Source organism: Ostrea edulis, chromosome 7 (assembly GCF_947568905.1).
Source record: "Ostrea edulis chromosome 7, xbOstEdul1.1, whole genome shotgun sequence".
NCBI lineage: Eukaryota > Metazoa > Mollusca > Bivalvia > Ostreida > Ostreidae > Ostrea > Ostrea edulis.
Genome location: NC_079170.1, coordinates 28,162,622 through 28,190,428, shown reverse-complemented (window position 1 = coordinate 28,190,428; position 27,807 = coordinate 28,162,622). Strand labels below are relative to the sequence as shown.

The window sequence follows — 27,807 nt, the reverse complement described above, 5'->3', positions numbered from 1 at the left end:
GGGAAGACAATGTTGGCCCAACAACGGTGCTATGTTAGCAATGTGCGCCCTAGAGTATTTTTTTTTTACGTTGGAATAGTTGTGTTGGGCCAACGTTGGCCCAACGCTGGAAATGTACTCAGGGCCGTAACTGCCGATGAGGCAGACGAGGCAACTGCCTCGTCTGATTTTTTGGCAAAAAAGAAAATAAAATTATATAAATGTTATATTATAGGATATATGTTTAAAATGAAGACAAGCACCTTTGTCTTTGACACCATATTACGATTCTTTACATAGTACAAATGAAACACAAACATGATAAATTGGGATTTAAAAAGTGTCATTTTCAGTCGTAAAGTCAATCGGCGGCCCCCAATCCCCTGCCTCCCCTGATTTAGAACCCTACTTACGGCCCTGGTACTTGATAACTGACATTAAACAGGATATCGGCATACATTTATTTTAAAAATCGCATATAATAGTTACGATAAATTACCACGTAAAAAATATTTTAAATACATATATATGTGATATCACAATGATTGGATATCTTTTATAAATATGCTAGAACATGAAATAAGTGGGGGTTGGGGTTGGCTTAAAATTAAAGAAATGAAAAGACGCCAAACACTTAACCTGTAAAATCTTAAAAACATTGATTACATAATTTCGCTAAAGTGCCGATTTTAGGGGGCACATTCTGAGATAAGAGAAAGTTTCTCTGTTTAAGAAATTAGGTCAACATCATCAGTGCTTTTCACAGCAGGAGACTGGCCAGTTTCCTTGGTAACTGCGAAATCTAATATATCGAGATGGTCAGCACGTGTATCCATTTCACAAATTTCGCATTTGAGGTGCTTAATTGGTGCACACGGAAATTTTTGTTGGATTAAAGAAATTTGGATATACTACTTCGCAAGACAATATGTAAGTACATCTTGTTATTCAATATTCAATGTGTGATTTTTCTAACTTTTTTTTTTTACTGAAATACACGTTCCGGGCTGTATCTACAGTATATATATATATATATATATATATATATATATATATATATATATATATATATTACATAGTGTCAGGCTTACATTCAAAGGAACGTATTTACATATTTTTTTTTTTAATATGATGTACAATTCCAAAGAATGAATTATACTTTACTTATACTGTTTTCCGAAGTAAATCATTAAGAATGTCCCAATTTTCCAATTTTACTACTTTCGTCTTTTTCCGCCTCACCTTTTAAGATATCACGTGATTTGCCGGTCACATGATTTAGTAATGGCCGATGTTGATTTTTTCCCTCTCATATATGTGAAATCTTCAATTTTTGAATGCATTTATCTTGTGCATGCGAGGGGGGGGGGGGGGGGGGGGGGGGGGGCTGGAAAACTATTTGGCTGTCAAGTAAATTAAAAGTTGTCATTTTGCCCCATTTCAAAATTGTAAAATATTGCTTTTCACCTCTCAGTTGTAAGTAATCAAAAGAAACTTGAGATAAATCAATCGCAATATATATGATGCTGTATATCATACTGTATTTATCTAAAGTAATAATGTATATAAGGCTAAGCCTTATTTCAAACTCGTGTACAGGGTTTGCGCTATGTTTAAAAATAAACGTTTGAGATTTTTTAAAACCAGAGTAACAAAGTGCTTGAATTTTAAAAAAAATCATTTTTGAATATTTTTATTGTCTTAATTGCACATGTATTATAAAACAGTGTACACAAAAGGCTTAAAAAGTGTTCTTTCATCGCAGGTCAATCTTTCCGTTTTTTTTTTTTTCCCACGCCACCGCATATTCAAATTTTTCAAAGACACTTTCTAAATTATTCATATTGGGTTTTTTTAAAATCTATTTTGCTGACTATCTCTTTTCACAGAAAATGAACAAGTACTCAAGGGGTAAAGGGACGTCATATTGGTCAATTAGAAGACGTGTTCAACAAAGCAACATCAAGTTCTACAGTTTCACTATTTGACAAAAGCCCCACTAGCTCAGGTACTTATATGATATCATTCTTTGCTGATTCCATTTTTTAAAATAAATGATATCAAAACCATACATACATTTTGGACTAATTGCATGTCTGTCTTAATATACAGTAACAGAAAAGAAAATCCTAAACTGTTTGGAGAAACTTATGGCAAACGTGGAGGAAATAAAAGTACAGACCCACCTAAATACACAGCTTCTGCAGGCCACAATCACAAAGATCGATAGACTTGAAAGCCGTCCTGCTCCTGGTACAGAGGAGCCCGACACTACACTGCAGTTAGATGTATGTTTTCCACTGGGAAAACAAGAAGATATACAGAAGCTGGAGGACCTCTTGCAGAGTAAAAACACGTGTAAAACTTTGGTAGGTTACTGATCATTTTTTTTTTTTTATTGAAACATATACATGTATTTTTTTTATTTAAAAAAAAAAAACCTGCAAAATTATGTTCATCTTAAGATATTGTATTTTGAATTATCAATACATGGAATAGTATATACACTTGACTCTCTATCAATATTTACAATGTGCAGGTGAGATCATTATCAACTATTGGTGGTGAAAACACGAAAAGTTCAGTAAGGAGACTACTTTCCCACATGATCACCACAAAACTAGCAGTAAACACCAACTGGATGGGAAAAGGGGGGAAATTGCCTTCTCTTCACTGAAATTACAGAAAATATTGAAAGGTATGTAAAGTGTGTGTGTGTGTGAGAGAGAGAGAGAGAGAGAGAGAGAGAGAGAGAGAGAGAGAGAGAGAGAGAGAGATTTCATGAACAAACTTTGAGAAATAAACACTTTAGATGAACATTCTTTTATCTATTTTAATCAGAAACAGTGAGGAAGAATCGCCTCTGTGCTAATGCAACAGATCTAGACGTGGAAATTTTCAACGAGGCAAAAGACTGGTTTTGCTTTGCTAGTGATAGAGATGGGGGACGAAGGAGAAGGGCAGAGGAAAAGAAACTTCAAATTCAAATTCAAGCGGAACAGAATGAGAGTGAGCTTGAGGATGAGACCAATAAATAAATAGATTCTTTGTAACACGCGTATTACCGCTCTCAATACTTACATGTAATAGAATATGAACAATTTCCTTGTTAATTTTGTAATTGTATCGGATACCTTCTTTTTCATTTGTGTAACTGAATTTTTTAACTCTTTTAAAGTAATACACTAAACATTAATAAAATATTAGGCAAATGAAGATCCCTTTCAATTTGAATAGTTATTAACTTTGTTGTTGCAGAGTTCTGAGACTTCATTTTTATATTTAATATTTTATGTCATGCCGTATAGAGTTATGGAACTTTTTAACTTTTTAATATGTACTTTTTATGTCATTCCTGCCTCTGAAATATATATTACAGGTCCTTTTCTGACTTGTCAGTTTTCTAGTTATTATGTACATATATCATGATACTTGTAGATGAATATATATTGCATATGTCATTAAGATTTGTTCATTTTGCTTTTCAAAGGAATAAGCTAAGAAAACATTACTTTTTCGGGAATAGTTTGTCTTCATTGAATCGACATGCTTCTCCCCATTAACTTTCACTGCTTTGTTAGAGAAAAAGTGTTTTAAAAGAGGAAAGAAGCAATGTTTAGGGCAGCCTACTGGGAAAATTCCAGGTTACATACCCATCAATGTGTGAAGTAGTTTTATATTATGCCAAGACAATCTTACATCATCACAGTGAAATGCTAGCTTTGTATCAAAATATATATTTTTATATATTTCCTTTCATGAGTTTTATATGATTTTTGTGTGATAGCATATTGTGTGTGTGTGTGTGTGTGTGTGTGTGTGTATCTAGTCATATTTACCTTCAATTTGTTTAGTAATGTAGTTTATACTCATGTGAGCGGTTGTTGGACTCGACATTGTGATAGGCTTTAATAGTATGATTGCATTGTATTGGATGGTATTTGTCTTAAATGTCTGGGACATATTTCTGAATGTAATCCTTTTTGGTATTCCTGTATTATTTTGATATTTTTAATAGCAATATTTTTTCACATTGTATCGTAATATTGTTCATTACATATATTTTTTCTTATAATATATGAATTTACATCCCAGGCAAGATGTTATGTGAAATAAAAAAATGCAATAAAAATATTAATTATTCATGCCTTTTCTTTCTAAGGTAACTAATTCATGATAACTTTTGTGAATTTTCACAGAAAGAAGCTTACTATATAGCTCGCATGCTTATACCTATCTAAACTTCTCCTAAAGTGAAGTTTAACTCTAGCTTATATGGAAGCTTTATAGAGATGCAGAATAATTCTGCGAAACTCCAATTAAGTTTAATATGGATGCATTATACGCCAAATTTTGCGTAATTTGACGTTTAATATTGCTTACAGCTGTAAATGTGAAATTCAATGGAGGAAAATATGTGAAACATCAAGTAAAATGAAGTTTAATATGGGTGGATTATACGCCAAACTTCGAGTATACTGACGTTTAATATTGCTTAAATGTCAAATTTAATGGAGTAAAATATGAAAATACGTGAAACGGCAAGTAAAATGAAGTTTAATATGGGTGGATTATACGCCAAACTTCGAGTATACTAACGTTTAATATTGCTTAAATATCAAATTTAATGGAGTATAAATATGAAAATACGTGAAACTTCAAATAAAATGAAGTTTAATATGGGTGGATTATACGCCAAACTTCGAGTATACTGACGTTTAATATTGCTTAAATGTCAAATTTAATGGAGTATAAATATGAAAATACGTGAAACTTCAAGTAAAATGAAGTTTAATATGGGTGGATTATACGCCAAACTTCGAGTATATTGACGTTTAATATTGCTTAAATGTGAAATTTAATGGAGTAAAATAAGATGATTAAATTCTCAACTAGACGTAAAATGACGTTTAATTTTATTTAAACATGGCATTTACTTGGCATATAATCGACATTAAACGTCATTAAATTTCGGCGTTTACGGAAAATTATACGCCACTGGATACGCAAAGTAAATTTGACATTTAATTTTCTATTAAATGTGCATTTTACGTTTAAATTTGACATTTAATTGGGGAATAATTGGTGTTTAATTTTATATTAAACACAATTTTTCGTGCAGTGCAACCCACAGCAGATAACGCACAACTGGAAGAAGTTTGTTTGATTCGCTAATAGATTACGTCAATAATTATTTCAAAATATCATCTATGTCTATTTATTTCATAACAAAATAAATACATTTACATAATTTCATATAACTGTCTACCAACGGCGCAAAGGTGTATGCATGAAAGGGGGTATTAGTAATGAATTGAAAATATATGAAAATACAGTTTTCTCATTATCTACCTCAGAACTTGGTATTGTTTCTATATCATCACGCAGATCTGCATCATCCTCATGTGAATTTCTAACAATGTTGATTTGCTGCGGAAGCATCCAAGGCAGTACTGGCTTCTGGAAACCTCCAGCGTCTATCCAAGATAAAAACAAGTTCTCTGTACATACTGACCGGTCACTAGTTTTATCTGCACATGAATTTTGTTACGAATGAGCTGCCATTATTCAACTGCACATACTTGCACCAACCATCATAACTGAGCTTTATAAATGCATGCATGTTGAAAAGTTTTTGAACAAAGTTTTATAAAATATTAGAATGAATTGTCATTACCTTTTGCCTATCCGCTTCGTGCCTTATGGATTATAAAGCAACCATGGAACGTCTTCAACCATCCGCAACCGCAACCCTCGCCTCAAACTCAGACCTGTCCTCACCTTCTATCTACAGTTTTTCTCCAGATGGTGGTTATGGTTTTCCTATTGTTCTTTTGCCTTCTGGTCTCGTTTAAAGTTAGCATTTCGCAAATCCTATGGTAGGTATAACGATCCAGTTTGCCAATACGATCTATCATTTGGTGAAATGCTGTCTGATGTGTTTCATACAGATTGCTAGACCATTCTTGGCACACTGATGTTGACTGCGGATAACTTTGTTTACCTGATCAGGATATACGGCTCACGACGGGTGTGACCGGTCGACAGGGGATGCTTACTCCTCCTAAGCACCTGATCCCACCTCTGGTGTGTCCAGGGGTCCATGTTTGCCTAACTATCTACTTTAAATTGCGTATAGGAGTTATGAGATTGATCACTGTTCGTTATCTTCACCGTTCATGAGGCCGTCCGATCTAACCAAAGGAGATACTCCAGATGATTCAGGACTGTCTCTTCCCCTTAATGAAAGACCAAAACTTCTTTGAATTCTGTTTTGCTTCAGGGCTAAGTGCGATATCACGCATATAATTGTCACGGGCTTGTAGGGTGGATCTCTGACATGAAGATTTAAAGTACTAATATCGTTTGCTGTTCCTTTTGCTTCCGATAGCTTTTTTTTTGTAAAGTTGTTTTGATGTTTTTGCCACATTCAACAACTTTTCAATAATATAGTGCCGCCCGATTTTTGTTGGTGGAAGAGAGAACCCAGATACACAATCTGTACCCAGAGTTATCGTTCCTTACACTCACATATACCTCTGTCAACGTCTCAAGGGTTTTACAAGAGTTTTGTAAAATGGCACGTACTCTCAAATAAAGTATGGTTTGAACTTCAGTTACAAAAATATACATAAATAAATAAATAATGGGCAGATGTCAACTCTTTTTGTGACACAAGAAGCATTGCTTTGGGTTGAAACGTGGATATTGGTTGTCTATTGCACCAGGCCTATACATAGGTACATGAAGAATATATAGTAATAATCTACAAATAGTTTCTTGTCCTACATTTTCCCAATATCTTATAAAGTATTTCTTAGTTTTATTAGCCGTAAAAAAAAAATAGTGGATTTACATTTGGAATAACATTGCTTAATTTGAGACGTTAACAGAGGTACACGATAACTCTGGGTAGGGATTGTCAGATACAGTATACCTGGGAAGAGACCACCAAACTGGGAAACTTTCTCACTTACCGGCGCGAGCGGGATTCGAACCCGTACCAACCCGAGGTGAGAGGCCGTGTGATTTTGAGCGCGATGCTCTAACCACTCGGCCACGAAGGCCCCTTAGTTTTGTAGAAACCCCCCGTTTATGTTTCGTTAATCGCTCGTTCATCCAGTGCATGTTTGGTGTGTTTGGAGAGGGTGAACTTGTGTGATATACGTTGTTGTCCAGCAGGCAAATAACTTTGCTTCTGAAGGAGATCCACATATTGTCCACTGATGGAAATACTTTTATTATAAAAGAGTTGACGTAAAGAGTTGTCTCATTCTTGAGTCAGCCCTGTCCTATATAGGGACATTTTCCGTTTTTCTGCATTTTTCACTCGTCATCATTCCCAACACCGGGAATAGACTTGGATCTATCTACCAGGGATGGATTGTTGATGAAGAAGAGGTGCAGGATTTAAACACCTCTTGTTGGAGTACCAACAATTTGTTCCACTTTACACTGGCAGGGATGTCTGGATAGAGTTTCGACTTGTCGGTGAGATACTGACATGAGCTGGCAGTGAGAGAAGCCATTCAATGTCTGCCAAGCTAAAATTACCGCGTATCCAAAAAATCAAATTTATTGTTCTCAGAACGAATTTTTGAATAGCAATATTGTTGATGACTTTCTGTGCTTGTTCATCACCGAGTTAATTTGATTTATGAATAGTTTTGCATTAGGGAGGTACATCAAATCATCAAAGTGACTGACTTCTTTTTAAGACATGAATGAAAAATATGAATTTCAGCAATATTTGTCTATTCCTTTTAGATTTAATTGCCTGGCTGAGTAGCTCAGTTACTTTAGCATTTGTTGGGGGTTCGAGTCAAATAGGAGTTTTAATTTTTTTTTTTTAGATTACGTTCTACTATAATTTGCATTTTTTGACTATATAAAGTAAATTTGATAGTTTCCAATGCTAAAATATTGCACATATCCTCCTCCACTATTCATCCACATCATTTATCTTGTGTAGTAAAATTTCCTCCTTAAAATATACATACAAATTTTTAAATTTTTTGAAAATTATTACCTAATCAGAAAAAAATCTTTAAATATTATATTTAAAAAACTACTATAGTGCATATAGAATTATTGCCTATTAGGTCTATCAGGACATTGCACTTGTCAGGACATTATACCCATCGTCGGTTACCCACGGCTGCTTCTATTCGATTATCTCCATCATCATATGAGGGAGCGTGAGTGGACTCAAAACCGTGGTTTGCGACGATGCATTATACCATGCCCAACAAGTTATACCTTTTCCCGTCGGGATCGATGTTCTGGAGGTAAAGAGAAATGGCGACCAACTTTCACTTTAGTCGGGAAACACCCCCCGAATCAATGTTTACAGACTTTCAAACGCTAAACAAGTTCCAAAATAAGGTAAGATTGCAGTCAAATTCGATTTTGTAACTATGGGTGGACTATCACGAACTATGTATCAATGCGCGGATCGTCAGTCAGTGTGAGTGTTCCTATGTACTGTGACACTAGTACTTGTGAACCTACATTAGACAGATCAGAACATATCCTAACTATCTCGATACCAGACACTTAAAGTGCAAACATTCTATTTAAAGAGCAGTTCAAGAAGATACGCTGGAAGATTAGCCAATACATTTGCTAATTTTAATTATTTTTGTCATTAGAATTGACATTAAAATGTTATTGACTGGTGTAGCTTTTGCCAATGTTGGAATTCACATTATGACTAAGTATCAGGCGATTTCTTCAGTCAACAAACTATAAATGACATTAATCTCAAAAATATATTTATTTCCAATGTTTTTGCCTTCAATATCTTTAGCCATTGCAATATAATTGTCATTCCCTTATGGATGACGTATACAATTGTGAACAAGGTTGACATCTATTTCAACAGCTGGGAATTCCAACAGACATAGAAGTAGAATGTAAATATAAAAAAACAAATTTCATATTTGAAAATACATGTGGGTACCGGGTATGCAGTCTGCAAAATTAGCGGTAGTCTGAACGCCCGCGGCCAGTGATTTTCCTGTCGGACTTGTAAAATCCACTTGGCAACAAGTCTGACTGGCTTGTAAAAAAAAATACCCATCGGAGTTTTAATTTGACAATCGGAAGTAAATGAATATTATGTGCATGCTCAAGTCATAGAATTAGAATAACTCGCCCCAAACAAAGTCATTCGTCCCATTAATTACACATCTTCACTTGGTCTGTTCCGGATTTGTCTTGAAAATTATTCAGATTTTGCATGCTTATAATTTTTTTTTTTCGGGCAAGTGAAATTGAGTTCGGGCATGTGGATTTCCAGAAAATGGTTGCCCGAATGGCTTGTGGTTTGCAAATCTTAATATCATTGACTGGGTATGAATTGCGATGCCTCAAGTTCATGCCATCATACTTTTCATGAATTAAGCTACTAATGCACTTCATGAAGTATGCTGACATAAAGCGTCCCACTCTATGCCCTTGTGTATTTTTAAAAATGAAATTTATTTCTTGAACATGTTGAATATATCTTTGGATTAATGAAATACATGATTTTATCTAGATTTCCAAACATTTTTGGTTTCACATGTCTATTTCTTGACTACTGTTACACACTTATTTCACAGGCTACAATTTTTTCACACCTTTATATTGTTGACCATCCAAACCATTATTTAAATCATTGTGGTATATTTAAAAAGTGTTTCATCTGATCTCATCGATTTCGATTAAAAAATGTAATTAACTGTATTTGATAGTTTGACTAAAAGTTTACAACATGGCTGCATTTACTAGCATTATAAATGATACAAGGATTTCCATCACAGGTTGAGCACTCTTACTATTTACCTGTCACTTTTGTTTGTTTATAGCTTTTCATATTTACCTGAAAAAATTCAAAGACTGATTCGAAGTTAGATATAATAAAAGGATTAATATTATGAAAAAACAGAAACAAAACCAGTGTTTTCGTTGAATGAATTTCGCAGGAAACTTCAGAAATCTTTATTAGAGGTACACACATTCTAAAGTTAACATGTCTAGATATACTGACTGGCGGCACATGAGGGACACCGATCCAAGGAAGCCACTAAAATTAATAAGGGGACTCAGGAACATGAAGAGTTTGCCCAAAGTATAAAGCTTTCATTCAATTCATGGCAAGGTACTCTTTGCACTTGAAGGTATTTGGGTTAATTGCTAATGACAAATTTGTAAAATCCAGATGAACTGTCATGTTTGTTGCATTTGAAAATGAAACAAGTAAACACATGACCTTAATAATGACCTTGTATGCCCCCCTCCCAGGTAGAAATGTTACCTACCATATCTTGAAGTACATGTAGTTGTAATTGACAATGGTATATTTACATGTTTTGATGCAGCTTAACATTTTTTCTCTCTCTAATTTTAGCAATTTAAGCAGCTACTTGAATATGTTATGGAATTTCTTGCTGATCCTGGAAAGGTATGTAATGTTGAATTATAATCATAATGAAATAGATATTCATATTCTATATGTGTGTGTGTTACTGGATTTTAGGTTAACTTTGGGTCATTACAAAATGATGTTTTCTGATCAAAATTTGTCTGTCAGCTTGATATGTATAAACTTTTGTTTCAGCTTTCAAAAACCACTTTACTAACTTCAACCAACTTGCCAAAAAGTGTTCTGTGGTTGAAGGGTTTCAAATCTTTTCAAATGAAGGGCAATGCTGTATTCTAAGGGGGATAATTAAGAAATAGTGATATTGGGGTTGGGTGTTTTAAAAAATCTTCCCAAGTACTAAGAAAAGCTGAATCATATAGAAAATATTCCTTATTTATCAAATATTCCAAGTTACCATAGGGCCAGGGTGGGGCCACAACAGGGGATTAGAATGGGTGTATAGGAATTTCTTTTTGATTTAAAATTCCTCTCAAGAACCAGAGAGGTACAGATTGTCAAATTGATATACAAAACATTGTCACATAGTGAAGTTTCAGATTTGTTCATGCCGTATCCCTAGGACCAATTAAGGTCATAATAAAGGTTCAAAGGTTAACATTGCTTATGTACATGGAGAACTTCTTTGAAAACCACAAGAACTGAAATTGTCAAACTGATATGCAAGCATTAATGTGCTTCAGATTTATTCACGCCAAGATCCTTGGGGCCACAATAGAGGTTCATATTTTTAATATCGGTCATATTTGATAAAAATTAAATGTTAGAAAACCTTCCCAAGAACCAGAAGTGAACAGATATACATGAGGTAGTTAATATACAAGAATCTGTTGTATTGTGGTTTCAGATTTATCTATACTATGATCCCTGGTGTCAGGGTGGGGGTGACAATAGGATTCAAAATTCTCAAGATATACAAGGGTACAATATTGTTTAGTCAATGCAAACAACCTCATATAGACAAGACTCAAAATTTGTTTGCTCCTTACCTCTAGGTGTTCAGGTGAGCGATATGGCCCATGGGCCACTTGTCTGTCTTGGCTACTAGAGTGTACCGGCTTCAAGTCATTTTTGAATTCCTTTTTTTTCAGTCTTCCAGACTGATGGAACAGCTTGATGGATTTGCTGAAGAAAATGGTGTTAATGCCACAGGCCTGAAAAATATATTCAAGAGTTTACTCTCATTTAGTAACAGTATGCAAAACTTTTTTGTATGAATTTTTATACGCCCGTCATAGACAGGTTGTATTGTGGTATGGCGCAGTATGTCTGTCTGTGCGTCTGTCAGTAAATTTTGGGTCAGATGAATACTGTGTGAGAACTTATTTTCATGGATAGAATTAGGTGTTTATTTTCATGTAGAGAGAATAATGCATTTATTTTCATGTGGATGGAATAATGGATTCATTTTCATGTGAGCCACACCTTTCTGAATCATTAAAGCCTTCTATGTGGAAGAGTTTACATGTATCTAAGAGAACTGTATTTCCATGAATGATAGTTTTTCAAATTTACATGTAAATAATGTTCTACAAATAAAATGCAATTTACGGTGATTGTAAGGCTAGGATGATCAAACTTGATACACATGTTCCCTGCGATTATAGGAATTAAGTAGCTTTATGTTTTTCAGGGTCATTGATCAAAGGTCATGGTCAGTCTTAAATTGGCAATTCTATAGGCCCAAAACAAGATAAAAACAGTAGTAATTAGGCTAGAAGAATCAAACCTGATACAAATATTCAAATGTCATAGATGTGCATCTGTTTGTATGTCTGCATGCCTGTCCATCTGTCAGCACAGTTAGATGAAAACAGTACTTATAAGGCTAGGGTGCGAGGATCATCAAACTTGGTATACATGTTCTCAATGCTTAGTTGAAGATGCCTCTTATTTTTCAAAGGCAATAGCTGATCAAAGGTTAAAGGTCAGAGTTTACATGGGTAAATTGATAGGCACAAAACAAAACAGAAACTACAGTGTTATTTTTGATGGTTCATGTAGAAATGTTAAATGGTTTTGTTTTAGTCATGATCTTGTGTGTATAGTAAATTTTTTTCAGTCTGATTATAAAACCAGACTTTCAATCTCAACCCCCCCCCCCCCCTCCCCCCTGTTTTTCTATATCCGCTCTTCAACAAACGTACATAGAAAAAACGGGGAGTGAGATTGAAGGTCTGGTTTTAATCAGACTGATTTTTTTCCCGCTTTCAATGCTGGTGATTGTTCAAGTATTGTTTACTTTTTTATGCACCCCCCCCCTCCCAACTGAAAAAGGGAGCATATTGATTTGCACCTGTCTGTTGGTAGTTCAATATCTTAAGAACCATTTACTTTATAAACATCAAACTTACATGTATGCTGGTTTCCCTAACGAGTAGATGACCTGTACATGTAATGATTTTAAGATCAGGATTGGAAATTGCCTGCTTAATATCTTGGGAATCCTTTGCTTGATAGAAATGTGAATGCTAGCTGCTCTTGTTTTTTATGGATTCAATCTCATGATAATCTAAATAAGATGCTGATAAGGTAATAAAGTCCCAGTAATTACATTGAATCTATCAGATGCATTTGCGCATATGCATATTTCATATAATTATATCAAATACATTTGAAAGCACATAAATATACATGTTTCATTCTTGATAAAAGTTCAGTCCTTAGTTGAAATAGCAATTTATGTTGAGATCATAATTTTTTTTTTTGCTTTAGAGAGTGATACAAAAATTATGATTTAAACTATATATATGATATTTCAATAGGTGCTTTGAAAAAGAGTCTATCTGCATCACAACTGAAAGAAGATTTAACAAACCTTGGTAAGTATTTTTGAATATCACGGTACGTTTGTATGCCCATGTAGGTTTAGAGAACCTACATGTAGATTTTTTCCTGATAAGTTATAAATCAACTTTAACAGAGTCTGGAATTTATTTTTAGTTAACTGTTACTAGTCCGTACAGACAGAGAGACTAGTGATTATCAGTGTTCATTAATCTGCAAAGTATTTCTCTAAGTCCGCCATCATAAAAATGATAACACAGAATCAGTTAATAAGACATGTCCCTTAACAAACAGTTGTTAAGACATGTCACTTAACAAACAGTTGTTAAGACATATCCCTTAACAAACAGTTGTTAAGACATGTGCCTAATTAACAAACAGTTGTTGGGATATGTTCTTTAACAAACTGTTAATTGTTAAAGATTTTTGCACGGAAATACTAGGTTGTGCAAATGGAGTTCTACCTTTCTGGACAAAGATCCTGTGTTCATTGTAATACTTTCAGTTTTCCTAACAAACAGTTGTTAAAATTAGCTTCTTAACAACCACACAAGGGTTTTGATCAAATGGAATTGATCAAGTTAAAGTGGAATGTGTTTTGATAGTATTTAATAAACCAAACACTTCAGAGTCACAAACAATCCAGTTTCTGACACATACAGTTTTATTTTGCTTTCTTCAGAATGATGCAATTCATAACCACTCACACCCAGTTCATAAACTTGGAATTGTCATTTTTTCTGGTCTGTCATAATCTCTCCTTTTCCTTTTAAGATTTGTCATTGGATAATTTATTAAGCATTCTTTTTGAGTTTTCAACCCAAGCTACATGTAGTATTTGATTGAATTCAAACATCTACGAGACTCGGACATACATTGTATTTCCTAAATCTGAACCAATTCAAGATTGATATTAAGATTTTCACTAAGTCTGTAGGGACTAATACCATATATAACGTTTATACGTCCCACAGGTTTATACTAGTCTCAGACGTATGGATATAAAGTAATTTTGAGCCTTGATCGTGAGTCACATAAAATTATATACATGTGTAGTTTTATAAGTAAAAAGAATCTTATAATAGTAATAATTTCACATCTCAACAAAGTTTCGGAGGGATGTGGTAACTTGCCTGTTTATTGTTTTGTTCATTTCTGTGTATATATTTGTTCTGTCGTGTGTACAAGTCACACCTCAATCTTGCTTGTACATGAAAATTGATTTTTGTGACAAGTGTAGTTTGTATTTGAATGCAAATGCACTTGCAAGGAAAGATCTTGTTCCCTTCTGCAGGGGTGTGATTTCTTCTCTTTTCAGAGGAAATCTTCTGATTGGCTCAATTTTCGAAAAATTGAAACACTCTGGGTTTGATCTAAAGTGACAGAAAATGATATTTTTCCAGGTAGGGTGTCTTAGGTGTTTTCCTCCCTTTTTGACCAGATTTCCTCTGATTTCTGAGGAATTCAGTCACATCCCTGCTTCTGGTTCTCAAGTTTAAATCAAGTTAGATATCTCTGGAATGTAAATTCTAAAACTGTGGTCATGATTTCAATAGCATTAATGTGAAAATGCTATCTTGTGATATATTCCAGTTGTAGAGGAATCCCCTGCAACATTTTATTCCTTATTCAACATGGTGTGTTGCATCACTAAAACCCCCTAAACAACAAGCTGAAAATAATTAGTGATATTTGTGCAGGGATTGGCAAAATTAGGGAACATGTGAGATTGGTTAAACAAACAAGTAATTAACAGCAGAGGAGGCTTACATAAATTAACAGCAGAGGAGGCTTACATAAATACATAAATTAACAGCAGAGGAGGCTTACGTAAATTAACAGCAGAGCTAGGAGACTTGCGTACACGTAAATGTAAGACTGCATCTGGCTGTCTAGCTTTCCCTCTAATTGTCACGGTTTAACAAAGCATATTGGTGTTTATCTCGTGATTTCTGTGTAGGCAGAAACACAATAATAAATTATTCAAATATTACGATGAACGTTTTAGGTCACCTGAGTCATTCAGAGGATCTTAGCTTATGCTATCTGTTTTTGTCGGTCATTGTGCGTCATTCAGTGGGTACAGGGGTTCATACCCCAGGGTGGCGCTACTTTCATCATATATTGAAAATGCAGTATATCTTAGAAAATCTTCTTTACTTCTGGAAGTCAAGGAGGCCAAACGTTTGTGTGATTATATTGAGCATTGAGCCCTCTACCAAAACTGTGAAATTCATGACCACTTTACAGTTCAGGCTCTATAAGATGAGGCTAAATTGGTCATAAATATGTTGAAAATTGGCACAGCCATTCTAAAGAAGGAGCTAAAACTTTCAAAAGTTTATGACTGATGTGTAATGGACAACTAATTACAAATGATGAACAATAATGAACAAATTAAAACAGATAGCAATAGATCACCTGAGTGATTTCTAAAGAACAAAAAATGTCAATTATCAGGTGACTGCTTAGGTCCACTGTTCTCTTGTTAACACTGAGTTTTGTTGGAGGATGTGTCCACAGTCGCACGTTTTTCAGTTTTCTTGTGTTCTAGATAATTTGGCTTTGTCCAGGACACAGAATCTTGTATTACCGAGAACCCTAAATGCTAACAAAATTTAAGAGAAGTATGGGTATTTTTCACGTTTGTCCATTTTGTGTGGATAGGATGATTTACAAAAATTACAGTCACAATACGTATACACACACACACACACACACACCGTACGTATAGGTTTATATAGGCACATGTATGATGCTAATGCAGAAATACATGTTCCTTTTGGGGATTGAATCCCAGAAATTTCCACCCTCAGAGAATGGCTGTTACAATGTATGATCATTCATTAAAATCCTGTACGGAAGATACACAAGGTTTTCCTTCCCAATGACCTCTCACCCGTAACCTTGAAAACCAAGTGGAGCCATTGTCTTTGTACAAGTTATCATTGTTGCAAGTTTGAATGAAATTAAAAACCAGAGTCTTTATAACGAGTATATGTAGTTCCTATCAGTTCTTTTTGAAAATTGTTGTAAAGAAATGTGGTCTAAATGGAAGTGCATCGAAGGTAAGTCTTAAGTCTGAATTAACGAGCACATGCCGAAGGTAAGTCTTAAGTCTGAATTAACGAGCACATGTAAATAATGTACAAAGACATGGGCATTTGAATGAATGGGCAATTATTGTATCTGTAACTCTGTTGTGATCGAGGGTAAAATTATTAGAATTTTTTAATTTAAGGTAGCTCCATCCTCATGAAAGTGGAAAAACTGTTAATTTCTACTCAATATGGCTAATTTTAATTAATAACCAAACAAAATGTGTAATATGCCACCTTTTCCAAGATGTCAGACATATAAAAACGGAAGTACATTGTATATAGGTCAACATCAGAAAATCACACATTTTCGTAAAACAGAATAATAAGATATAGATAAAAACTTAATAAAATGACAAATTTTTAATGTCAACAGTCGATTAGAAAAACTGCTAATGTATATTAAATATGTATAAATTAATTGTGGATATTGAGGAAATCTTTGTATAATAGATAGACATGAACAGTGGAGGAAATACCAACATAGGAGTTATTGCCCTGAACAACATTTTTATGCCCCAGAGATCGAAGATGAGGGGGGGGGGGGGGGGGGGGGGGGGGGGGGGGAGATATTGTTTTTGTCCTGTTTGTCATTCTGTAATTCTGTCTGAAACTTTAACCTTGCTAATAACTTTTGAACAGTAAGTGATAAAGCTTTGGTATTTCACATGACTATTCCTTGTGACAAGACCTTTCTGTTGGTACTAAACGTTTTGACCTTGACAGTTGACCTACTTTTTAAAAAATTGATCGACATTGGTCATTTGCAGGAAACCGGACACATCTTGTTTTCATTTTAAGTGATTAATCTATGGAAAATATAAACTTTTTCACCAGCAATAGTTTACGTGATTTTTTATTATATTCAGTGAATAAAGTTCCTCTGAAAGATGTATTTCTATCATGCGCAAAGTTTTATTTAATAAAGATTTTTGCAAAAACCTACATGTATGACATCACACGAGGAGCGATCTACATTAAGTCATGCTTCGTCACAAAATACACGTATGTTGGCCTCAGTTAATATTATTTCCCTGGGGTTCTTGAACAATATTTAAACTTCATCAAAGGTTAATTAATTAATTAAATCATTGTAATAAATATTTTTCTTTTTTCTTTATGTAGTAGAACACAGGGACTTTTGTGCCAGAGGTCCTGGGTTCGAGTCTCAGCTGACACAACACAGTCTCTGCTGCATTTATAAAAGATTTTTACTTTAAATTTATTTGCTGATAAAATAAATGTATAAAATATCTTAAGAGTTCCATAAGAACATCTTGAGTAGTCAACGTAAGAAAAAGAATGATAATTTTGTTTAACAATCTGACTCTAACTTGATATTTATCATGGCTGATACTGACAAGAAGTTCTTTTCTACCAAACTATTGTGTGATATTACTATTACTGACAACAAGTTATTTTCTAAGGAACTATTGCCCAATTACAATGCCTAATTACATGTAGCTAGTTTCTATGAAACTATTGTGTGATTACAATAACTTACCAGTTATTTTCTACGAAACTAATGTGTGATTACAATAAATGACTAGTTATTTTCTACGAAACTAATGTGTGAGTACAATAAATGACCAGTTATTTTCTGCGGATCTTTGTTTCAAACCATGACAGGGTTTTATTCAGCATTTAGATGTTACTACCCATTTTATATATAAGGGAAATTTTTGAGAATGCAGTCATGAGCTTCCAGGGGATGGTGGTGGGGGACATTCATGGAATATACTGTAAATTGATTGATTACTCATTTTGTAAGTCTGACAATTATAGAAAATGACTTAGAATATATAAAAATGATTTTGTTGAAATTTCGCGTACAATTTTGTAAAGTTTCTACAAATGAAGGGATTTTTTAAATCTTTGGAAGGGGAAATATCCATTTGTTGCCAAAGGGGAAAGGTACCTTTTACCGATAGTAAAAACAACCTTAGTACCGGTACCGTAGATAAATTCCTGCATGAATAGAGAAATAAAAATCAGTAACATATATCTTATTCTTTTAAACTTCATTGTGGGACAGTGAATTTACCCCCAATAATTGATCATTTGAAATGGGAAAACTGATTACTTTAATCTAAAATATTAGAAACTTTCTTTGCATGAATATTTAGTTCAACCATTTGAATGTTTTTGTTGTTGATAGGTTTGGCAGACGACAAGTCCGAGTATTTTTCTCAGCAAGTAAGTTGTCACCACAGTATTTATAAGTCTTTTTCTATGATATTCATCAGCATGCTTTAGTACCATAATTTAGATCTGGACTTACAAAAGAGTCTATTTTCAAGTTGATAGATAAATTTCATCCATTTTACATCTCTTGGTAGCAAATCTTCATTTAAAGTTAAAATTTCAAACATGAAAATGTGATTAGCACTTCATATAATCTTTCCAATATTCAACCACTAGTATTTCATGTTTGTTTTTGTAGTGGACCAGTAATTTGGCTTCTCTGTCTAGGAGTGCTCTGGGACAAACTTTGATGGTTAACCAATTGATGGATATGGAGTGGAAGTTTGGAGGTGGGCAATGCTGTAACATGCTTTACATTTATTTCATTTTTTACTTATAGATTTTATGTTTGGAAGATGTTACATTTCTGTCTTCAATTCCTGACTTGAGTTTTGCTAAACTTCTTTTTAAAATTCAAGATTGCATAATACTGTTGAAAACTCTTTTCTTTATGTATGGAAGTAGCGTTTAATCATCATTCATCAAACGATGATTTGTTGATGGCCCTCCCATGTCTCTATGTACGCCTGTCATTGATGGCTTGCATCATACAATAGTGATTCTGTGTGTATTCCTTCGCTTCCTCTCCCCTAGTATAGCCTTTAAACTAAAGGTCTTTTAAGGTCATTAAACTTTGTCTGTAAATGAATCTTGCGAGAAAGTAGGTCGTGATGACTTCAGTTACTGTAGATTCCGCGAGTATTTAATATCGCAGAATGACCCAAAGACATCAAATCGCAAGAAGATGAATTCACGAGTGGTCTGTCGATCACGAGGTTTTTTTTTTACCAATATAAATAAATGCGAGTAATTCTATTTCCCAAATGATGATTCTCGCGAAATTATGTGATAATAAATTGCTCTCATATATTTAGGAATCTACAGTTTTTGTAGTAAAATCCTCTCAGGACTCGAAGGACGAAGTATAAAAGTGTTCAAAACTTGATTGTTTTTATGTCCACACTTTGCCCACAAGTGATGTCTAATACATGATGATCAACATTTCTATCTCCATTCATTCAGCAGTAGACAGCTAGGTAGTGACTGTACCTTTCCCCAAACATACGACATGATGAGTAAGAATTACATCCAGTGTGGGCATTGGCCTGATGAAGAATTTTCATTTGCAATTGTCCCATAACAATTAGGTGAAGTTATGGTGGTCACCCACCCTGACAGGTGGGTTTCTTCTGGGTACTCCGGTTTCCTCCCACATCTGGGTTTCCTCTGGGTATTCCGGTTTCCTCCTATATCTGGGTTTCCTCCGGGTACTCCGGTTTCCTCTTGGATTTATAACCCATTCACAACAAAATCTGAGACGACAAGAAGCATTAATACAAGTTGTAGAACGTGTTTGTGAATCATCATAAGATAAATAAAGATTTGGTTATGTCACAGTGTGAATGAAATATTCCTACAAGAACAATTTAAACAAGTATAAAGTTTTTTTAATTTGATGTTTAAACAAATTTGTTCCTTGTAAATGTGAGTATATTTCATTCATCTAAACAATAAAATGCTTTCTTTGTTATTTTGTCAAAGTACGTTAAATTTGGGACCTAGTCAACACACTTTTTAAAAAAAAAAAATCATTATTTTTCAAAGAGTGTTGATATCGATCGCAAAAAAAATTCTTTCAAAAATGATAGATAATTATTTGAACCTTAATATTTGATGATGACGTCACGGTGGGTTTGAGTAATTATAAGGGCCTGGCTCTTTGAGAGTCCCACAATGATTAGATCATCTGTCTGTTCAACCGTCTGTCCGATTTCATTTGTCTTGAACAATATCCCTTTCCCTTGACCAAGTCTTGCCAAAGCTTTTTCCATAGATTGCCCATGGGTAAAGGGTGTACAGTGACCTTGATCCAATTTCCTAGATCAGAGGTAACTGTAGGTAAACCTTTTTGTTTAAGATCTTTGTCTGGAGCGTATTTTCTCTACCCTTAATTGGCCTAGTCAAGCTCAAACTTCACCAAAAGCGTGCCTATGGGTGGAGGATGTGCAGTGGCCATGAACCAATTTTTTAGATCAAGGGTCAAAGGTGAACTATTTTCTCTGTGTAAAATCCTTGTCTGGAGCATATTTCTCTCCCCTTGGCTTTACCAGGCTCACACTTTACCCATAAAGCTTTGCTGAGTACAGAATGGTCCTCTCCGAAAACAATATTTTAGAACTACCTTGTATGTAGTTTGCTAAAAGCGGGATTCTTTGAGATGGTCACCATTTTGAATTTGACCTCTGATGAGACTCTCTGAATGCTAGTGTAGCAAGTATGCAAGTGGATCTAAAATCAAATGTTAATTAAATTTGGGTGGGTGCTTGTTTACATGCAATCAATTTGAATGATTTACTGGTAAAAAATCATATAGATTTGGTTTTCCCTTCCCCGTTTCCGACAACGGTAGATCCAATTCCTCTCATTTTGAGAAAGAAATACAACACTTAATTATTCCCTCTATTAATTAAAATCAAAGTTCCAGAATTTTTGTTATATGTACATATTTTTTCAAAGTGTGTTAAGTGTCTCCATGAAAAAAATGCTGATGTACATTCACAACGCACTTTGAAAAATTTTCCAAAACAAAAACTTTTTGAAAGTCTGTTGCCACCCTGAATCCAGACATCCGTGCATTAACAATGGAACAATTTTACCTTCATTCTTTTGCAATTTGGTGTAAAGCATCTTTTGGACATAACTTATAAATTTCAGAACTCGTACCTGCATGGTCTTAAGGGAAGGGCAAAATCTGCCAAAAATCAACCAATTTTCAAAAATCTTCTATACAACAGTACATGTGTAAGAAAAAAAATAAATGCCTAGTCATGTAGAGTGGGAAGGTCTTTGAGAAATCATATGGTTAACCATCGAGTGTTGTCAACAATATTTCCAAACTGTTAATATATAGTATATATATATATACATGTATACACACATGTATGTTGTGGTATGTATAATCTTTAAATGTTATTTATATTTCTCCCTTTCCACATTCACATAGATGATGTGCAAACTTGATGGTGTTGAATTTGTTGAGTCATGTAGATGACCAGTTGCTACATGTATCTGTTTTCGTCTGTCATCATTAGTTGTCTGTCGTATGTAGGTTGTAAACTTTTGAATATTTTTAGCAACTTGTCTGAAATGGCTGAACCAATTTTGGTGTATAATATCTATGAGTGATGTGGAACACAAATTATGAATTCTATGGTATCTGCACTCCCTGCTGTCTGAGGAGTGAGGCCTAAACCATTAAAATCAAGTTCATCTTTTTTAAAAAAAATCAAGCAGTCAAACTATTTGCATGATGTTAATGATTCCTGGATATCAAGCAGACTAAGTGATTATAATGAATAATGTAAAATTTGTGACTCCTAGGTTCATGTCCCAGGGTGAGGCATAGATGATCATATGTTGAAAATGCGTATGTTTTAGAAAATCTTTACTCCTGGAAATCAAGCTGGCAAAATGTTTGCATGATTATAATGAGCAATGTAAAATTTATGACCCCTGGTTTCAGGATTCTGGCCCCAGAATGGGGCTTAGTTGATCATATGTTGAAAATACCGTATATATTTAGAAAATGGTATCTTCTTCGCCACATCAAACAGGCAAATTGTTTGCATGATTGTAATGAGCAATGAGCCCTCTCTGAAAACTGTAAACATTCATTTTCCCTAAGTTCATGCAGGCCCCAGATGGGGCTAAGTTGATCATATTGAAAATGTATTTATATAATATGTTTAAGAATTGTCTTTGCTTCTGGACATCTAGCAGTCAAACTGTTTGTAATTTATAATTGTATGTTAAGCATGCATCGAGTCCTCTTCATTCTACCAAACTTCTGAAATCCATGCAACCAGTGGATTGAGGTCCAGGGTGGGAAAAGTTAATCATTCATTTAAAATACATTATATTTCATTAAAAATCTGTTGTATAAATTGTAAAGATATCAAAGGTAAAAAAAAACAAAAAAACAATGGAAATGTAAATACATACAGGTCGATACATATGTATACATGTATATCCATCATGTATGATCCCTTATACTTACGTCAGATATCTACATGTATCTCAGTTTGTTCCTTAATAACCTTAGAGAAGTTGACAGTATTGCAAGAGTTACACCATTATCGAAAGCAAGTAACTTTTAAGCTCACCTGAGCCGAAGACTCGAGTGAGCTTTTCTGATCAAAATTTTTCCGTTGTCTGTCGGCGGCGGTGTCGTAAACTTTTCACATTTTCATCTTCTTCTCAAGAACCATCGGGTCAATTTGGCCAAAAGCATCCTTTGGTAAAGGTCTTTCAAGTTTGTTCAAATAAAGGGCCATGCCCCCTTCAAAGGGGAGATAATCACAAAAATGCAAAAATAGGGTAGAGTCATTTAAAAATCTTCTCAAGAACCACTGGGTCAGAGGAGCTGAAATTTTCATGAAAGCTTCCTGACATAGTGCAGATTCAAGTTTGTTTAAATCATGGCCCCCGGGGGTAGGTTGCCACAATAGGGGATGAAAGTTTTACATAGAAATATGTAGGGAAAAACTTTAAAAATCTTCTCAAGAACCACTGAGCCAGAAAAGCTGAGATTTACATGAAAGCTTCCTGACATAATGCAGATTCAAGTTTGTTCAAATCATGGCCTTTGGTAGTAAACTGGGGCCACAATAGTGGATGAAAGTTTTACATAGAAATATATAAGGAGAATCTTTAAAAATCTTCTTCTCAAGAGCCAACGAGCCAGAAGAGCTGAGATTTACATGAAAGCTTTCTGACATAGTGCAGATTCAAATTTGTTCAAATCATGGCCCCCGGGGGTAGGTTGGGGCCACAATAGGGTATCAAAGTTTTACATGAGAATAAATAGAGAAAATCTTTAAAAATCATCTTCTCAAGAACCAATGAGCCAGAAGATTTACATGAAAGCTTCCTGACATAGTGCAGATTAAAGTTTGTAAAAATCATGGTCTCCAGGGGTAGATTGGGGCCACAATACAACTAAGGTTTTACATGCAAATATATATGGAAAGTCTTCAGATATGGGCCAAGGTAACTCAGATGAGCGATGTGGCCCTTGGGCCTCTTGTTAAACTTGCGTTGATGGTCGCACACGTCTGTCTATTGAAGAAGCTTGATTTGTGAGTTCAACCCCAGGCTGGGGCAGAAGTGGATATCCATTTATAGTGAATTTGTCTGTGCTTTATGTTCATTATAAATATTTCTTCACTTGAGCAGTGTGTACATATTCTAATATTTTCATCACCAATGTTTTTGCCTTGATATTTTTATGAATTGTAATAATAGTCATTTCCTCATGAATGCGCTGCAGTTGTAAACAATGTGCGTATGAATCCTGATAGATATAATATAGTACATCTGTTGTAACGGCTCGGAATTTCAACAGAAATGAAAATAGAATGTAAACATAATAAATGAATTTCCTCTTTGAAAATACATGAGCTAGGGTAGATCTACATGAAAATTGCAATGCTTCGATCACCCTGGCTTTTCATGAAGTATGCCAATGTGAAGCATCACAGTTCATAGCCTCATAATGAAATTTATTTCTTATAATTATATGTATGACTATAGTAGATCATCATTCGCTTTACTCCTAAACAAGTAAAGAAACTAGTCGAGTATACTCAATCGGCCAGGCGGACACTACATAAATGTAAATTGTCATAGAAATAAGAGTACCTGTGTGAATTTTAAGGATTTATAATGAGCATTTAGAAATGATTTTCATCTTTGCAGTAACTGCAGCCAGCAGTGAAGTGGACAAAGTAGGAAACACATTTTTACAGGTAAAGAATGTACTAGATATTCCATACACCCGAGTCAATATGTACAAGGTAAACCAGTCAATATATACAATGTAAACCCGAGTCAATATATACAATGTAAACCAGTCAATATATACAATGTAAACCAGTCAATACATACAATGTAAACCAGTCAATATGTACAATGTAAATCAGTCAATATATACAATGTAATCCAGTCAATATGTACAATGTAAACCAATCAATATGTACATTATAAACCAGTTAATATGTACAATATAAACCAGTTAATATGTACAATATAAACCAGTCAATACATACAATGTAAACCAATCAATATGTGCATTGTAATATGTAAAACCAGTCGAGATGTTTACTGTAATATTTAAACCAGTCACGATGTTTAATGTACATGTAATTTGTAAAACCAGTCAAGATACTCAATGTAATTTGTATACTAGTCAAGAATTATAGGTATTTTTATTGGTTCATGAGAAATATTCATGATATTGGTGAGCACACTTCTCACAAAATATTTGTTGCCAACCAGTAATTTTGCTTACACATGATAGTACATGTACATGTATGTATGGTCATTTTGGCTTACTCACAAACATCAGTCATCGTACTATAAATCTTTCCCATTTGGAGATTCAGACAGCTGTGCATTAAAGTTGATTGACCTCCATATGAAGACAGAAATTACCTAGATTAGTTGTTTTGTCACCAGATCTTTGCCTTGTGTTGAACCTCACCAATGCCCGCTTAAAAGAAAACAATTTACAACCTAGAACAATGTGGGAGTTGACACATGTACAGTGTATGTGGTAAAGTCATACATGATAATTTGTTTTGCAGTTTTACTTTGTTTTTGGATAGTTTGATAGGGAGCAGTGACCTCTTCAGAAACACTTGAGAGAAAGATGGTTCTCAGTCAAAGGCTGCCGGGGGGGGGGGGGGGGGGGGGGGGGGGGGGATAAGATATTAATGTAGCATACTTCTAAGTCTCTGTTTCATACAAGATGCAGCTCCTTTTGTTCTGGTTGATGTAGATATATAGATGTACATTTTTCCTTAAATATACAAAGTACTACCTTGGTGCAGGAACATTCATATGAACTACATGTACCATTTGGGAAACCCACTAATATGTTATACGGTGTGACCGTTGAGACGAGCGAAGCCCATTAACATCTTGCAACATGACTTTTATCCGCCTCTTCATTTAACACGGGAAATATAACGCGCTTGGTGTAAACAGTTACAAATTGTGACGTCATATTAGAGGGCGAAGCCCTCTCATGGCCCGAAGGGCAGTGAGAGCGGAGCTCTCCCTATAGGTAACACGTACATATATACATGTTTAAAAGGAAAATATAGGAAACTAATGAAAAATTAAACCATACCTATGGAACTTGAAAAGTTTGGTACCAATGGCGTCGATTCGAATAATATGTTTTACGACGTAAAAACAGGATAAAAACAACCCGAAGTTATCACGCGGACGGAGCTGACGTCACAATGTACTGTTTACATCAATTGCGTTATATTTTCCGCGTTCAATATATAGGCGGATCAAATGTCCAACATTAGGATGCTTTGATACAGCTCCGTCCGCGTGCTAACTTGGGGTTGTTTTTGTCCTGTTTTGGATATAGATACTAATGCCAAAACTTTTTTGCTTCGCCCTCAAACACGGTCACGCCGTAAAACATATTAGCTGCGATGGTTTTTCTTCTCTCAAACCAAGCAAAAACAAAACGTTTGAAGCTATGAGAAAGCTTGTCTGGAATTTAAAAACGGTAATTGTACTTTCTAAACAATCTGATTATTTCAATTAATCAATTAATTGTCAATGAAGTATACCGCAGTGACGGCGACATTTTTCCGGAGGCATTATGGGTAGTCTCCATCATTTTTCGGTTGATGAAGAGCAAACCACGTGACTCAATTGCGTAATCATTGGAGCGAGCTCGTCGCGTCGTTTCGCGACGCGAGCTTCGCTCGCTATTAATCTCTTCATCTTCATTTACCTCTGAGTCACGAGAAGCGAGTTCCTGACAATAATGAACTACATGTGGTATATACATGTACATGAAAATCAGCTTGTTATTCTGGTTTGGTTTTTTTTTTTTATTGCAGGTGAAACTGGTCATTAACACGGGAAATGGTGTAAAGAATACATACATGGGTTTGTACACTACCTTCTTCGCTAAATAAAGATGTAACTTACATACTAGTAGTTATACAATGAATTTTTTGGTGGTGGGGGGTGGGGTCTGAGACATGAGATATTGATAGATATACATTCAATTTTGACAGAGCTTACTCTTCCCCAGTTTTATTCATTCCTTCATGAAATGGAGAAGGCTAAAGCAAGCCTGGAGTACTTGAGTTGAATGGTGATACGGACGCAATTTTCACGGAAAAATTACAGAATGTGTTGGAAGAGTGACAAACTTAACTGACAGGAAGCGAAAGGTTGTGAGGTGGTTTGTACAATGGAATAAGTGTGTGTAGGTCTGGCAGTGTTATATTTTTTTTAATTCAGACGTTTGTAAATCCTGTGTAATATTGAAAGGTTCTGTATGAAACAAAGTAAATGTTTTTAGACAGAAGTTGCACTTGTTTAGTTCGCTTTATTGTGGGATCAATGGCGCAATAGTACCTGAAAGTGTTTATTATTACATACGGATGCGACAGTTCGTTATGGCGGCACTTTCCGGTACCGTGTTGAATCCAAATAACTCCCCAAGAACGGGTACTACTAAACAGAGTACGTCAAAGTAGTTAAGAGTACGCTGGTAAAATTTCATAATTTAATTGTTTATTTGTACATGTATGTATACCATTTAAATAAACATACTTATAAAATAATATTGCAAAATTTTTCCAAAGTATTTCTTTTTTTAGCGATATTTTGACCAGCTGTAATTCAAAATAATTCCTAAAATAATGAAAACAAACACAAAATATTCCAGATATATATTTATTAGGTTAAACTAAAGTAAGAACACCTACGAACAGCATTTAAAATGTATTAAATTATGAAATTTTACCAGGGTACTTTAAAGTACTCTAACGTACTCTGTTTAGTAGGATCGCCCCAAGAACTTTGAAAGACTTAATAGATTGTGATTTTGATCATGCGTGTTCTGTGTGTGTTGTATATGATCTTCCACTACCCATCCCCCGGTAGTAATACAGTACTATATTACGCAGTAATGAAGTTGCATGAGCATATACATATATATGCGTAGTTTAGCGCCAATTTGATTGGGAGTGAGTACATTAATTTGCAAGTGAAAAGTTCCGAATGTAAATTTCGTGTTGAAACCTAAAGTTTGACTTTGTATATAAGGATATGACAATGTGAGTTTCTCCCTCATTTTAATCAATTTCTTTATCATATAACGTACATGTAGAACCCTACATGTATATTGAAATATTCACGATTTCGAAGCTTGGTGCATGAGCCCATGGATCT

General features: G+C 34.6%; 1 protein-coding gene and 1 long non-coding RNA gene across 2 annotated transcripts; both read left to right on the top strand.

The window, feature by feature from the left end:
• The first annotated feature begins 1,835 nt into the window (after positions 1-1,835).
• Positions 1,836-4,122, top strand: LOC125655163 (uncharacterized). The gene is made up of 3 exons (XR_008796814.1): positions 1,836-2,348; positions 2,519-2,677; positions 2,821-4,122. It is a non-coding gene; the product is annotated as an uncharacterized LOC125655163 (long non-coding RNA).
• A 4,116-nt stretch (positions 4,123-8,238) lies between these two features.
• Positions 8,239-26,938, top strand: LOC125655480 (COMM domain-containing protein 7-like). Its single transcript, XM_048885793.2, has 9 exons — positions 8,239-8,364; positions 10,373-10,426; positions 11,497-11,599; positions 13,171-13,227; positions 18,449-18,486; positions 18,734-18,824; positions 24,292-24,341; positions 26,463-26,511; positions 26,643-26,938. Exons 1-9 carry the CDS (start codon positions 8,278-8,280, stop codon positions 26,717-26,719), a joined length of 606 nt encoding a protein of 201 aa, XP_048741750.2. The 5' UTR covers positions 8,239-8,277; the 3' UTR covers positions 26,720-26,938.
• Positions 26,939-27,807: the final 869 nt, after the last annotated feature.

Excerpts from the sequence above, each read along its gene's own strand:
- LOC125655480 (XM_048885793.2), top strand. The coding sequence starts at position 8,278 with ATGGCGACCAACTTTCACTTTAGTCGGGAAACACCCCCCGAATCAATG. Across the intron at positions 18,825-24,291 it reads TATGGAGTGGAAGTTTGGAG|TAACTGCAGCCAGCAGTGAA; the intron begins GTGGGCAATGCT and ends TCATCTTTGCAG. Across the intron at positions 24,342-26,462 it reads TAGGAAACACATTTTTACAG|GTGAAACTGGTCATTAACAC; the intron begins GTAAAGAATGTA and ends TTTTTATTGCAG.